General features: G+C 43.1%; 1 protein-coding gene across 2 annotated transcripts in view; it reads right to left on the reverse strand.

The window, feature by feature from the left end:
• The window catches only part of PHLPP2 (PH domain and leucine rich repeat protein phosphatase 2), a 1504106-nt gene that overhangs the window by 1003230 nt on the left and 486985 nt on the right, over nucleotides 1-13891 (reverse strand). For both annotated transcript variants that reach the window (XM_069635467.1, XM_069635468.1), the window contains exons 6-7: nucleotides 11029-11183; nucleotides 10667-10813 (exon numbers count right to left, since the gene is read on the reverse strand). In XM_069635467.1, coding sequence (XP_069491568.1) covers nucleotides 10667-10813; nucleotides 11029-11183 — 302 coding nt within the window. The remainder of the gene's footprint in view (nucleotides 1-10666; nucleotides 10814-11028; nucleotides 11184-13891) is intronic.

The raw sequence follows: 13891 nt of genomic DNA on the forward strand, positions 1-13891 counted from the left end.
TTCAGGCCTGCAGGCCTGCATCTTTGTGTGGGAGTTCCTTCCTTTCTGTGTTCTCAACGCCAGCAAACAGTACCACCATTGAGCAGCTGACATCCAGCCTTATCTGGGACCGCTGTGGGAGGTAAATGAACATGAAGCAACATATTTAAAATGGACAGCATATGTTAATGATCTGATCTGTTAGTCCCTATCTGTTTATTCATTGCAGCCTTGTCCTAGTTGTTGCAACACTAAACATTGCTGTCTCTCTTCTATTGAATCAGAATACCACAAAATTAACTTCAAACTGTATGACACTGAACGCATGGGGTTTCCTTCTTTTTGGGGGCAGAGTTTGAACAGGTTGCAACTGTTAATCTCTCAAATCTAAACCATAACCCTGAAAGATAGGACTGGCCTAAAAGTAAGCTACGAAAATAAATACTTGAAATCACTGCTTAAGTATGTACTCAGTGCTCCAGATAAGATTTTGAAGTGTGACTATTTTATTTCCTACTTTATAAACTTGGGAGTAAAATGATTTTTAGTGAGTAAAAAAGTTAATACAGTTCCCCATGGCAGTATTTTGTAAAAAGTCTTTAAATGAAAAACGGAAATGTTTTTCTAATAATTATGTTGCTCCTAGTTACTCATACACATAAAAATATACATGTTACATGTGCATGTCTACCGATCGGGCAGTAATAATAGTACTTTCTTCCTTGGTACTACGTGCGCTACCTCTCCAAACATCCATGCAGCTGTGTGCGTGAAAGCAGGGGATTAGGGTCCACAGTGTTTGTTTCCTATTTTTTGTTAGGAGCATTTGTAATCTCTATTTTTATTTTTGGGGAGTATTAGCTTATTTTCAAGGAGGACAGTGATATAGCTCTAAGCCAAGGCAATACATTTCAGATTTGTCTCCTCTTTGGTATGCAGCAGAAGTGGTCCCCCAAAGAAGAATGAAAAACACAAGTTGGGAGGACACCCAGGAATCCATCATTTGCTTGAATAATAGCTTCTGATTTAGCAGTACTAAAAGAACGAACATGTCTACACCTACAGGAAAACCCAAGGATCTAAAACAGAGGTCTATCCTTGATATTTTTTCTACAAAACCAAGAGGAGCTGGCCCTACTCCAGGCTCTGATTCAAGCAAGCGAAAGAAGTTGTCTTCTGATGATACCTCGAGTTGCAGTTCAAGCACAGCTGTACATGTTGTCCAACCATCGGCCAGCACATCAACTCTTGCTGGCAGCGGAGCTGCTTCTTCAGGTGCAGACAGTGCACCTACATGTGCGGACATTGGGCTGATCTTTGCATGCTGACATTTTGTCTAGAGCTCCTCCTTCCTTGGCTGACATAGCATCTCCTTCATTTGTAGTGGCCGCTGAAGGCTCTTGTTGCAGACATTTCTGTGATGGTTTCACGTGATGCTGACCTAAGCAATACTTCAACTTTCCTGGATAATGCTGAATGTTCATTCAATCCTGATATTGAGGATTGTTCTTCCCGTGTTAGCATGTTTCATGATCCCTCCACTGTTGCTTGCTCTCCCGACATTTCACTCCTCGGGGAGAGCACAGACAGCTCTTGGTTGCAGAGCGATGAGAGTATGCAGATGCGTCAAGCTGAGCAGGGCATTCCAAGAAGATCTCCAGCTCCCAATTTAGATGACAGTGTGGTGACTGATCTGTTATCAAATCAATACAGTGACCCTGTACAGCCAAAACGTCCTACATACCCTGTAACTGGTTCCCATAGGTTTAATGGAGACTACAAAACATATCCTTCGGTGCAGACATGTTGGTTCTACTTCTGGAGGAGAGGGGCATGCACGTGGCAATGTTTCATTTGTTGACATTGGCTTCGGTAAATGGGAAAAGAGAGGTTGTGCTTTAAAGAGGCACTCAGATTCTGATAAGCATAAATCTTCGGTTGTAGCTTGGGCAGACTCTATTGTTTCCATGCTAGAATAGGTTGGGGACCAAGAGATTGAAGAACATCGTCACCATGTACTGCAGTTACTAAAGGTTGTATGTCTTTTGGGTCGTCAAGGACTTGCTTTCCGAGCCACAGACGAATCGCAACAGTCCCACAATAAGGGAAACTTCATAGAAATATTGCGTTTGCTGTCTGATAATAATGAACTTCTTAAAGTAAAAGTGGCTAGAAGATATGGGCGCTACATATCCACTTAGTAGCAAAATGACATGATCTCAGTTGTGGCAAGTCTTGTACGTCAGAATATCGTTAGGAAGTGACAAAGCACTCTGCAGTGTTGGTTGATGAAACCAAAGACATTTCACATAAAGAACAGACAAGCTTTGTGATCCGGTTTGTAGATAAACATGGGAACATTGAGGAAAAAGCCATGGGATGTTACCACATGGAGAAGTTGGATACCTTCAGTTTAGCTGCATCTATTGACAATTCTATATGCAAGCTGGCCTTTACTGGAAGAACTGTGTGGCACAATGCTACGATGGGGCATCAGTTATGAGTGGCTGTTTAAATGGAGTGCAATCGAACATAAAAGAAATTGCCCCACAGGCAGTCTACATTCACTGTCATGCACATCGTCGAAACCTTGCGTTAGTGCAAACTATCACTAACATACAAACGGTGAAAGATTTTTTTCTCAACTTTGCGGGCTGTGTATGTGTTCCTTTCACAAAGTTCTCCTCGAGACAAACTCATTGTAAAAGCTCAAAAAGAAAGCGGTCTGGCAGTATACGAATTAGAAAGACTTTCTGGCACTATATGGTTTTATTGGTATGCTTGTGTTAAAAAAATACAGGCTCGATTTGAAACCATTGTAGTTGTTCCCAATGCAATAGAATCACAACAACATAACAAGCAGGCTTTTTCAGAAGCCAGAGGACTTCTCCGTATTATGCAGTGCTTTGAATTTTTGCTAACTTTGCCAAGTATGTCAGCAATTCTGAAAAAGATTAATGTGTTATCTGAAGAACTTCAGAGAAAGGATCTTGATTTGCCAAATGCAAGTGAACCAATTCAAGTGACAAGAACTGACCTTGTCACCCTTCGACAAGAATGCCATTGGGTGCAAATTGTCAATGACGCAGTGGAATTGGCAGAAAAATGTGCTATTGAAACAGTTAAAGACCACGACCGAAGATCTTTACCACTAAGGCAGCAGCAAACTAACAGAATACTTTGTTGGTACTACTGTAGGGAAGAGGCCTGGACATTATGAGCACTCTGAGGATAGAATGCCACAGACTGAACGGTTAAAGCAAGGTGTCTTTTTCCACCTTGGATAGGTTTGTAAGAGAGTTGGACGCTCGTTTTTATAAATATCAAGGCTGCTGAAATGTTCAATCCAAGGGCTAAAAATGTCTTGGACGACTCATCTGCAGATGTTCTTGCTGAGCACTACCTAGGGACCCAAGTGAATTATGTTGGATTGCATTCAGGCCTCGACACTGGAAGGAGCTTTTTATCTGACAAGACTTTAGCAGGTATTCACTCTGTCAGGTACTATCTCCATACATCACTAGGAGGCTTTTCAGAGGTCCTAAACCTGTTGGATCTGGTCCTTGCATTGCGGATTACAACTGCAACAAATGAGAGGTTCTTCTCCTGTTTTAAAGAGTTAAGAACTATTTGCGAAAAAGATGTGTAGACAAGAGACTTAGTGATTTGTTGATAATGGCATGTGAACCTATGGAGGTTGACGAGATAAATGAGTGATGCCATTGACAGATTTGCTGACATGCAGCACAAGAGGTATCCTCTGAAAAGATGAACTATTATATTCTTTGACACTGCTAGGTTATAGCTCAATTTTCCAGTTAGGTCCTTCTTTTCAAGTCACGCAGACCTAATCAGCACCACATACAGTCTTCTAAACCATCTGCTACTCTCCTACATTACCAGCCTCTTCTCCTCATGAAGTCAGCCACAAAACATCGCTCATGCACTACAACCAGTTTGTGTCTTACCTTCAAAACACTGGATGGTATGCTGTTGAGTTTTGTCAGCATCCTATTGTTTACCAGTGAGCTAAGCAACAATGGACCATTACATCAGAAACATCCCATTAAGAAGGACACTTACAGCCAGTCATGTGTGTCCTCAAAATGGCAGCATCTGCCACACTGCTGGCGTCCTACAGATATTCAGACTAAGCAACAACCTGCCTTCCAGTCAGAATCTTCGCCTTACATGAGGAAAGGCATGAACCATTTGTTCCGCAGCCCAACTCTTTTGCCATTGAAACAGCAGCACCAGACACGTCCGTCAAGCCATTGTTCTGCTCAATCTGGTAAGAAACTACATTTGAAGTCTTGTGATCAGAGTGAAGGAAGAGCAACTGTTGGGAATTATACCAAAGTCTATACAATAGTACTAATTGTTGGAATGTATACCATTATGGAGAGGTGCGGGTGTAGAGGACAAAGAACATGTACTAACAGAAACCTAGGCATATAATGAGTGTTGGTGAGTGTGGGAGTAATGGAAAATGCAGCCAGGATTTTATTCCCCGTAAAGTTTGGGGACAGGCGTCATGAGGCTTTTGGTACTGAAGTTGGCATCACTCAGTAATGCACTGTATGCCTTGAACACATATTGAACTATTCTGTTGGCAGCCAAAACAACACAAGAAGAAGTGTTACACCAGAAGCCTACAAGAGTACATGGAGGAAGATGGAGTCTTGATCTCTGTTTTCTGTATGTGAGTATAATACCTACCCATTCTTCAAATGTGTGATGGACACGGCAGATTTGCACGCAGAGTACTCTAAGTACTCAACTTTTCAGATTTTGGGTAAGGATTCAGCAGTAGAATGGCAATGCAGAAGCACTGCATATGTGGAATAACAGTTTTCAATGTTGGTAATCAGGTTTTGTAACGCACCAAACTTCTGCAGACCTTGTATGGTAGGATGTGTACCTGAAACAAACATATTTTACTTGTTTTGAAAGTGTGAGAGTGCGATGGTAGTAATGTATAGAAACAAGAACTTTAAATGTTTTTTCCTCCTGACTTATGCAAGCACTTTGAAGAGATACAGGAAGATGATCAGGTAGCAGTATTTGCCAATGCACTTATCAAACCCATTTTCAGCTCTAGGTTCTGAAGGAGATGAAAATCGGAGACGTCTGGCTGTTTTGTGCAGGAGTAATAAGTCCATGAAACAACTGCAAACAGTGCAACACAACACTGAGCGTAACGTGTCGAATCATGCAGTAAGTGCCAAAATCATTAAAGACTGGATTGCATCGACTAGAAGAATACATGTTCTGTGGTGAAATATTCTCCCTCTCCCTTTTTATCCTGGCTTTACCCTATACCCATACCCGCCCCTGTCCCCCAGAATGTGATTTTGCTCTGTAGTCCTGTTGAAATAACAGGGCAGATCCACATAAAGAGGGGATTTGGGTTCATACACTTCCCATGGCAACACAGTGCTATCGTAACCATATTTTTCTTAGTGTACTGAAGGATAATGTGTTATGATGCCACTTCCTGTGATGTTACCTGGGGGTGTGGTGAAATGACATCACTTTCTGTGATGTCACACGTTACGTGGTTAAATGACATCACGTCCTGTGATATCACTCTTGGGGGCGTGTCACTGTGATGTCACTTCCGCTACCCCTGGCATTTTGGTGAAATGATGTGAAATGAAATCCATGTCAAGAACTGTGCTGTGCTCCAAGATCCCAGCCTTCTCCCCGTGCTCGAAACGTGGGGAAGGGAGAACCAAGCTACCGCATTCTGACATATTATTTGAGACCACTTCTTAATTTCCTTGAAAACTATCCCACACCCTTTTTATATTAGTTGTAAGATTTAGCAATAGGTTTCTTAGTATAGGCCCTTTTTATTTTGACAACGCCACTAGGACTGCCTTATTTTTATTTGATGGTGGACGCTTGCCCCCATCTTAGATTTAGGATTAGATTAGGCATTTTTACAACCTGCATACAGTTTAAAACACCCTTGAACTGTTATCACTTGTGTCTGTCTTTACTGTTGCCACAATGAGTTCCTTACAACTCTGACAGAGACCAGTGACCGCTGACTGAAAGATCCTTCATGTGGGCTTCCCATTCTGAAAGGGAGGCGTCCGTCAAAATTGTCATCACCAGCCATGGTTGCCAAAAGGGTTCTCCTCTCATTATATTTGCTCGGCAGGCCCACCACACAAGATCCTGGGCGACCTTTCTCAGGACCTGAATAAGGTCCATCATTCTGCCGGAGAATCCAGACCAATGGGATCCGAGAACCCATTGAAGGGATCTCATTCTCAGATGGGCTTCTGGCACCAGAAAAATGCAGAATGCCATGAGGCCGAGAAACCTTAGGAAGTCGAGGGCCGGGAGATGTTGGGCACTCTGAAGTTTTTGGACCATCTGCGAGAGATGTTGAGCCCTCAACTCAGATGGCGAGGCTTTTCCCGAGGCTGAATCCAGGACTGCTCCAATAAATTGAAGCTTTTGAGAAGGTGTCAAGTGGGACTTCTTGAAGCTCAGGGAGAGCCCAGCTTGTGGAGGAAGTGGCAAGTGCGACTGAGGTTACTCTGAGCATGTTCCAGAGAACACGCTCTTATCAACCAGTCGTCCAGGTAGGGGAAAGATGCTTAAACTTGCTACCACCACTGGCATAAGCTTGGTGAAGACTGTTGGGGCAGAGGTGAGCCTGAATAGCAGGACCCGATAATCAGAACCGCCAACTGCGAACCTCAAGTACTTCCTGTGCTTTAGATGAATGGGCACATGAAAGTAAGCATCCTGAAGGTCAAATGACACCAACAAATCCTGGAGTTGAAGGGCTTGAAGGATCTGTGAAAGAATTACCATCTTGAACTTGTCCTTCCTGAGGAACTTCTTCAAACATCTCAAGTCGAAGATGGGTCGCACTCCTCGTCCTTCTTGGCGATTAATAAATAAGCAGAGTACCATCCCTGACCCCTCTCAGCTGCAGGTACTAATTCGATCGCACCTTTGTTCAACAGGGTAAGAATTTCCAGTTGAAGGAGCGGATCTGGTACTGACAGTGGCCGCTTGGGCGGCAATCTGGAGGTTTTGTCCAAAATGGGAGCCAATAGCTGTGGGTCACTGTTTGAAGTGCCCAAGCATCTGAGGTTATGCCCCACCAACTCTAGAGATGCTGAGACAGCCTTCCCCCACCACAGTCTTGTGTGCTAAATCAAAGGGGTTTTGAAGGTGCCCCTGCTGCAGCTGATGGTAAGGCAGTTGATGGCTAAAAGGGAGGTTTTTCATCCTCTACTTCTGGATCCACGTGGAGCCCTTTTCTGACTCCTTTGTGAGAAAAGGCCTCTTCCCCTTGACACAGATCAGTAAAATAGAAAGGAACGTTCTCTCCAGGCATGCACAGAACCTTGAGGCTCTGCAGACTGGCGAATTGCCGCTCCTAGAGATTTTGCTGCTGCTTTTGAATCTTGCAGCTTCTCCGAGCTATCATCAGCCTTTTCACCAAATGACTGGCACCCATCAAAAGACATGTCCATTAGACGTGTCTGTACCTCAGGAGCAAAACCACACTTCCTGAGCCTTGCAAAACATCACAACACTGTGCTGGCTCCCATTGCTCTACTAACTTAATCCGCAGAATCCAGATCAGATTGTAGTGGTTGGTAAATTGCATCCTCGCCATCTTGGACCAAGATTAAAAATCGGCTTTGCCATTTTCAAGGAATGTTTTCGACACAGGCTTCAAAGGACTAGGTGTCTGATCTCTAACGATCGTCGAGAAAGAAGAACCTGACTTCGACCTGTGTCTCGATGAAGACTCCTTTGACGAATGGTGAGGAGGCTTTCTTCCCGGGCTCTCTGGCACGCGAGAAGTGGAGACAAGAGGTACCCTGCCGGTCTTGTCAGATGTGGTGGTTTATGGAGACTTTTTCAGCTCTTTTGGAGGGGCACTCGTAGGAACACTCACTGCAGCTTTTTGGAAAACCTATACTTAAAGCTAGATCTTTCTCCATCGCTGTCGCCGTTTGCTTTTGCACCTGCATTTCTTTCTTTTTTTTTCTTGTCTTGCCCCCCTGGACCTAAGACTATCATTGGAACTAATGAATAACGTGTTCTATCCATGTATTTCTATTTCCTAATTACATAATATTTCATTTGTTTCTTTTTTTATTAATTGTTCATTCATTTTTTTCCCTCTTCTTTTTCTTTCATGGTTGTTTAAAATGTTCATTGAAGCAGAACTATTTGATTTGAATTGATTTGAAATAGATTTTATTGTTCTTCTTGCTTTTGTAAAGGTTCTTGGGAACCATATACAAATAAAAAAACAAAAAAAATTAAAAACCTCCAATCAGCCGGTGATGTGGACTTCTTTGGAAAAGTAACCATCCTGTCAGGTGAGGAGGAAGATGACGGCAACCTGTGGCGTCGCTTCTTCTAATTTTTATGAGAGGAGGATGACGAATCTCGAGACCTCGATCTTGAGCGTGTTTGGTGTTTAGTGCATTTTTTAGATGGAGAAACATCCCTTGAGTCATCCGAGGACCTCTCTCAGAAGAGGATTTAGATGGGGGCCTACCTGCCTCGAGTTTCCCCTTTCTCTCTCGCAAGACCTTTACCGTCATTGACTGGCAGGAACCGCAGTCATCTACCTTGTGGTCCGTTCCTAGGCACCACACACAGACTCGATGCAGGTCTGTTATGGACATTTTTGCCCCACAATCAGCACAATGCTTAAACCCTGTCTTTGGTGTCAACATCATGTTCATATTTCTCGAAGAAATGTTGTTCAATTTCGCTGAGGCAAAGAACCGTTCGAAGCACGCAGAAAAACGGAACTGAGGCAACGGTTGCCACGCATGCTGCTTATACCAGCATTGACGTGGCGGCCGGGGACAGAACAGAGGCTGTCGAGGGCCACGACTCGATGCCGAACAGCACCCGATACTTGAAAAAGAAATTTCTGAAGCAAGGTGCAAGCAGACTTGAATATCAACCCATTTAATTGAAAGATACTCGAGCCTAAAAGTGAATTGGAATGGATATGAGATATTACCACTCATTACAATCATTATATGGCTCTTGGGAGAGAGAGAGGTGGATGTACTTTATAATAGAAATTATATAGCTGCATTGGAGGAGTGGAAACAAAGTTGGAATGGTGGATTAAACTTCCTCCATCAATGATGACTAGAATACTATAATTAAGATAGTGGTTCTGCAGAAAATGTTACATATTTTCATGAACGCTCCCATTATGCTACAAGGGATATACTTCATTAGGTTGAGATTGGCGATGGTAAGGATAATTTAAGAGTCTGGTGTTCTCAAGTTCGCCTGAAATATGTTTATACTCCCATAGGATAAAGGAGAGCTAGGTGTTCCAAACCTTGGTGTACTACTATGTGGCTCAGATCAGATGGTATGGTATGGCACCATATGCCCAGCAGGTGGCAGTGGAGAGAGACATTGTTGTGCCTATGCAAGTGACTGCAGCAACACTGTAGACCCCGCAGACACCCAGGAAGTTAATGTGGTTCAAGTGGCAGTTATGGCACTTTGGAAACAGATAAAGGAACATGGGCACCAAAGTCCTGTTGCACTCTGATATACATATTGATAGGATATGTAGACTGATGTGGCTGTTTGATAGCGACATACACGGGGAGCTTGTTAAATTGAGTTTTTGTTAAGGGGACGTTTTTGACACTTGAAAAATATTAAGAATTGAGAGGGGCATAATGCTGTATGCAATCTTATACTATACAATTCGAGGAAAGTTTGCTAAAGTAATGCCTAGCTTCCCAGACATGCCACTAGAACATCCAGTGATTAGCTATATACTGCCAGCAGCCACAACTATGCATGCAATATTGATTATGTGCAAAATGGTAGTTTTGTGTTGGCTAGTCCCAGTGTCTAATGCTAGAAGAGCTTGGGAGGCCAGTTTACGTTTGGTAATAGAGGGAGAAGTGTGTGCAAAGGTCTACAGTCATGTAAGTAAAGTATCAATGAACTATAAAAAAGTTTAGGTTTTTACACCAAGTATATGTAACGCCAGTCAGGATAAAGCAGAAATGCCCTGAATACAAGAAGGAGGAAGCAGATTTTATACAATTGACTTTTTCTCTGTCCAAAGGTGATGGTATTCTGGGGTGACGTCTAGGCCAAACTCCAGGAAATCATAGAACTGCAAATTCAAATGACCAACCTCCTGTGGCTATTCAGATACATGTGGGAACTTCCCAAGAGTATCAAGAAATTCATAGGTATTGCATTTTTCATTGCCAAGAAGAGAATAGCATGTCACTGGATGGGAGTTTCCAGTTCAACAGAGACCTTATATGGAATAAGACAAAAATTCACATATAGAGAGTTAACTATTTCTATATTAAGTGCTTATTGACGCAGGGAAAAGAGCTCAACAACTTGATTCTGGGCTACGAGGCGCAACAAGCTGCTGCTTAATACACTGCAAGCTCAATAAGCTCAAAACATTAAAGAAGGGACATGCTCATAAGTCGCCTTTAAAGTAAATGTAAGGACCTTCATAGATTTCCTTTTATTTCGTTTGATGCCTTCACATTTTAGCCTGATGCAAAGAAGGTGGCAGGTGTTAATCACACAATTAAAATAACATTTTGCTTCACGTAAGTAGTATACTCAATCAATTGCTGCTTCGTAAAGACACTAACAACCGATACAAATCACTTCTTACCACAAGAGATGGCCAATCTCCATGGGCAACTGAGTTAGGCCATTACATGACAGGTTGAGCTCCGTCAGCGTACATATCTGGCAGAGCTGGACAGGTAAGGCTCCTAATCGGTTGTGGGACAGGTTCAGACACTTCAACTGCGAAAACCTACAACAAAAAACAAGCAATCATTGAAGTGAATTAAAAAAAGATGCTCTGGGAAGCCACTCCGCCACCCACGGCTTCAAAAAATGAGCACATACTTATTATTCTATGTGAAATTAGGTATCACACATCTGAGAAGACAAAACAAATTGCATTCTCATCAGCCAGTTGACCCTTGCTTATTATCTAAAACTATATGTGGCTTGCACAGGACTTACCGACAAAGATTGCTAATGGCTCCTGGCCCATCAAGTTTAAGAAAGTTGTGCCGTAAATTGAGATAGGTGAGGTCCTGGCTGTAGAAAAGATATTCAGGAACTTCCTCAAGGCTGTAACAGGATAGATCGACCATGCTCATTTGTTGAGAGACCACCTGGAAGAAGCAAGATTGCCACAGCAATGTGTTAAATATGGACACAGGTTTCACAGAGGATCAATTGAATATTCAGACATTCCCCAATGCTCTTCAAATATCTCCCATTTATCAAAGTAGCCAACAGTGTCCTAAAACATCTGTCCTTTCAGTCTGGGGTGGAGAAATTAAACTTACATTGAAAAACTGTAATGAGTGGTTGTGCGCTTGATTTTATTCTTTCTAAACAACAAAACCTAAATATTTAAAAAGTAGAATCCTTAGCTTCATTTGTTGAAATTTCAAATTAAGTCTTCTTCCTCTCAACTACTCTGTTCAAATTGTACAGGGAACCACCCTTGGGCACTTTGACTGAGACGTCACTAATACACTCAGGATAGTCAGCGGTACACTGAACATCACTTGCCATCTGTATATTGAATCCTAAACTGTATTGAACCATATTCTCCCATGTCCTCCTTCCCTGCCAATTTTCTTTTTGTGAAGCACTCTGAGGCACGATTCAACCTGATCTGTGCTCCAGACACAAAGTCAGAATCTAAAAAGTCTAAACCTTTCAAACTAATCCCTTAAGGAGTGTTAGGAATCCAGGGGATTCGTCCCTTCTCCTCAAGGGGGAGCTATCTCCTTTGGGACTAGGGAGGTGCACCCACTACGCAAAGCACTCCATAGGGGACAGGGCAAGCGGGATCACACACACGTGACTCCCCACCTTAGGGTACAAGGAATACACAAGTGAAAAGTTTGTAGCTTGTCCCTTAACACAAGAGTCCCAATTGTTTGGTGAATACATGGGGTCTGAACACAATAATAATATACAGTCGCCTTTAATCGTGGCTTGGCTGCTGACCCCACCTTGATGCTAGAACCAATGATGTTGCATCTCTCATTGCAGAAAAGAACGTAAAAGGGCAGAGACCCATACCTGCAAGGAGAGAGACAGCCTGGGCAAGGTCACGCACAGTGGAAGTATGCACTGCAGTGCCAAGCCAATCCATCTTGGAAGCAGGACCAAAGTTGAAGGTGTCCGGTTAAAGGTGCGATTACAAGGTTAAAGGTGCGATTACAAAAGGTGTGAATGCAATAGGTTCGGGTCAATAGGACCGAAAACAAAAAGGTTAATTATATATATTTTTTGGGGTTTCCACATAGGTAAAAAAAGTGTTTTTTTCCACAAAAACCGGGTTTGGAACCCACCCCTCCCCCCCAGAATAAAAATATTTAAAAAAAAAAAAATGTTTTCAAACTTTTTGTTTTCGGTCCTTTTGTTTCGACCCTATTGTATTTCAAACCTTTTGATTCGAACCTTTAACCTATAACCAAGAAGAATATGTGGTAGGCGGAGGAATCCCTGCAGAAACCTATCAAGTCCAGAAGGGCGGAGAGCCCAAGGCACTGAGGTCTCCTGAAGGGAGAGGCAGAACCGTCACAGGCACAGTACACCGGCATCCATGAGCAACGGCATCCAGAGGAAGAAACCTCTGCGAGAGAAGCGACGACCACAGAAGAGCAGTTCCGCAGCTACCAGAGGAGCACTTTCCAGCAATTAAAAATGCTGCTGGAACGCAGGTACGCAGCTAATGCAGAGGAGGGGGAGGAGGGCGGAAAAGCTCCAAAGCATTTCACAAAGGGGTGAGAAAAACACAAAACCCACACGGCCAGTGAGGCCGGGTTATCCACGCAGAGCTGAGGCGCCAAATAAACTCTGAGGGGGAAGACAGTACACAACCCACAGTGAGGCTGAACAGCCCACACTGGGCTGATCGATCCAGTTGCCAACAGAGCCATAAGAATAGCGATGTTGGGCTACCAGAGACCTAAGAGAAATAGAGACACCTGGAAGGGTGAACCCAAAACAAAGATCTGGCGAGGGGGTAAGGGTTAGAGAATCATAAGTACTGAAGGACCAGAAAGCCCAGTCCGGGGTGAGAAACCAAGCTACTCACGGAGGGCTGAAAAACAGGACAAGCCGACACTGAAAGTAGAGGCAGAAAGTCCAAGCTGGACCAAGAAAACCCATTGCTCATAAGAAACTGACATGCCCTGGAGGGGTGAGCCAAAGACTTAAGTTGCAAAGTTGAATGACTTACAAATCCAAGTGTTGTACTTAAGGAATTCACTTTATAAGTCGAGCAAGACTTTGTGGTTTAAACTGCATGAGCAGGCAGAGGCCTGAAAGACCAAGAGAAGAATTTGAAAGACAATTGGTAGGGGGCAAGCACCAACCTATAGAAGCCAAGAAAGGGGGATACAGAGAGGTGAGAAAATAAGAACATTTTTCCTGGCTAAATTAGGTTTTCCTTATTTTTTTGTGGCAAGGTCAGTCGCTAGGACAGAATAGGCTTGGACAAAGGACAAGGTTTAATTGACCTGATGAGCACCAGTTATATTCTAGTATAGGGACCCTTCATCGTAGAAGTGGGGATAGACAAGACATTTGTTTACTTTAATAACCTGAGGGACTTTAAAACATGTCTTCTTGTACATCTCGTATGTCGGACTTGAAACAAGTGATGTCAGAAGTGGGATTTGAACAATCTGATACAGGGTTGGGGCCCATGTTAGTTCAGCACCTGAACCCCACATTCAAAGAGTCACTCACCAATCTATTGGGTTTGATTTCTTTAGCGCCAAAGAAGTTGAGATACCCAGCCAAGAAAGACAGCTCATTCCTACAGAGATTAGTGTCCCCCCCTTTCAGGATGCTA

This window comes from Ambystoma mexicanum, chromosome 1q (assembly GCF_040938575.1).
Source record: "Ambystoma mexicanum isolate Mex_15411 chromosome 1q, UKY_AmexF1_1, whole genome shotgun sequence".
In the NCBI taxonomy this organism is placed as follows: domain Eukaryota; kingdom Metazoa; phylum Chordata; class Amphibia; order Caudata; family Ambystomatidae; genus Ambystoma; species Ambystoma mexicanum.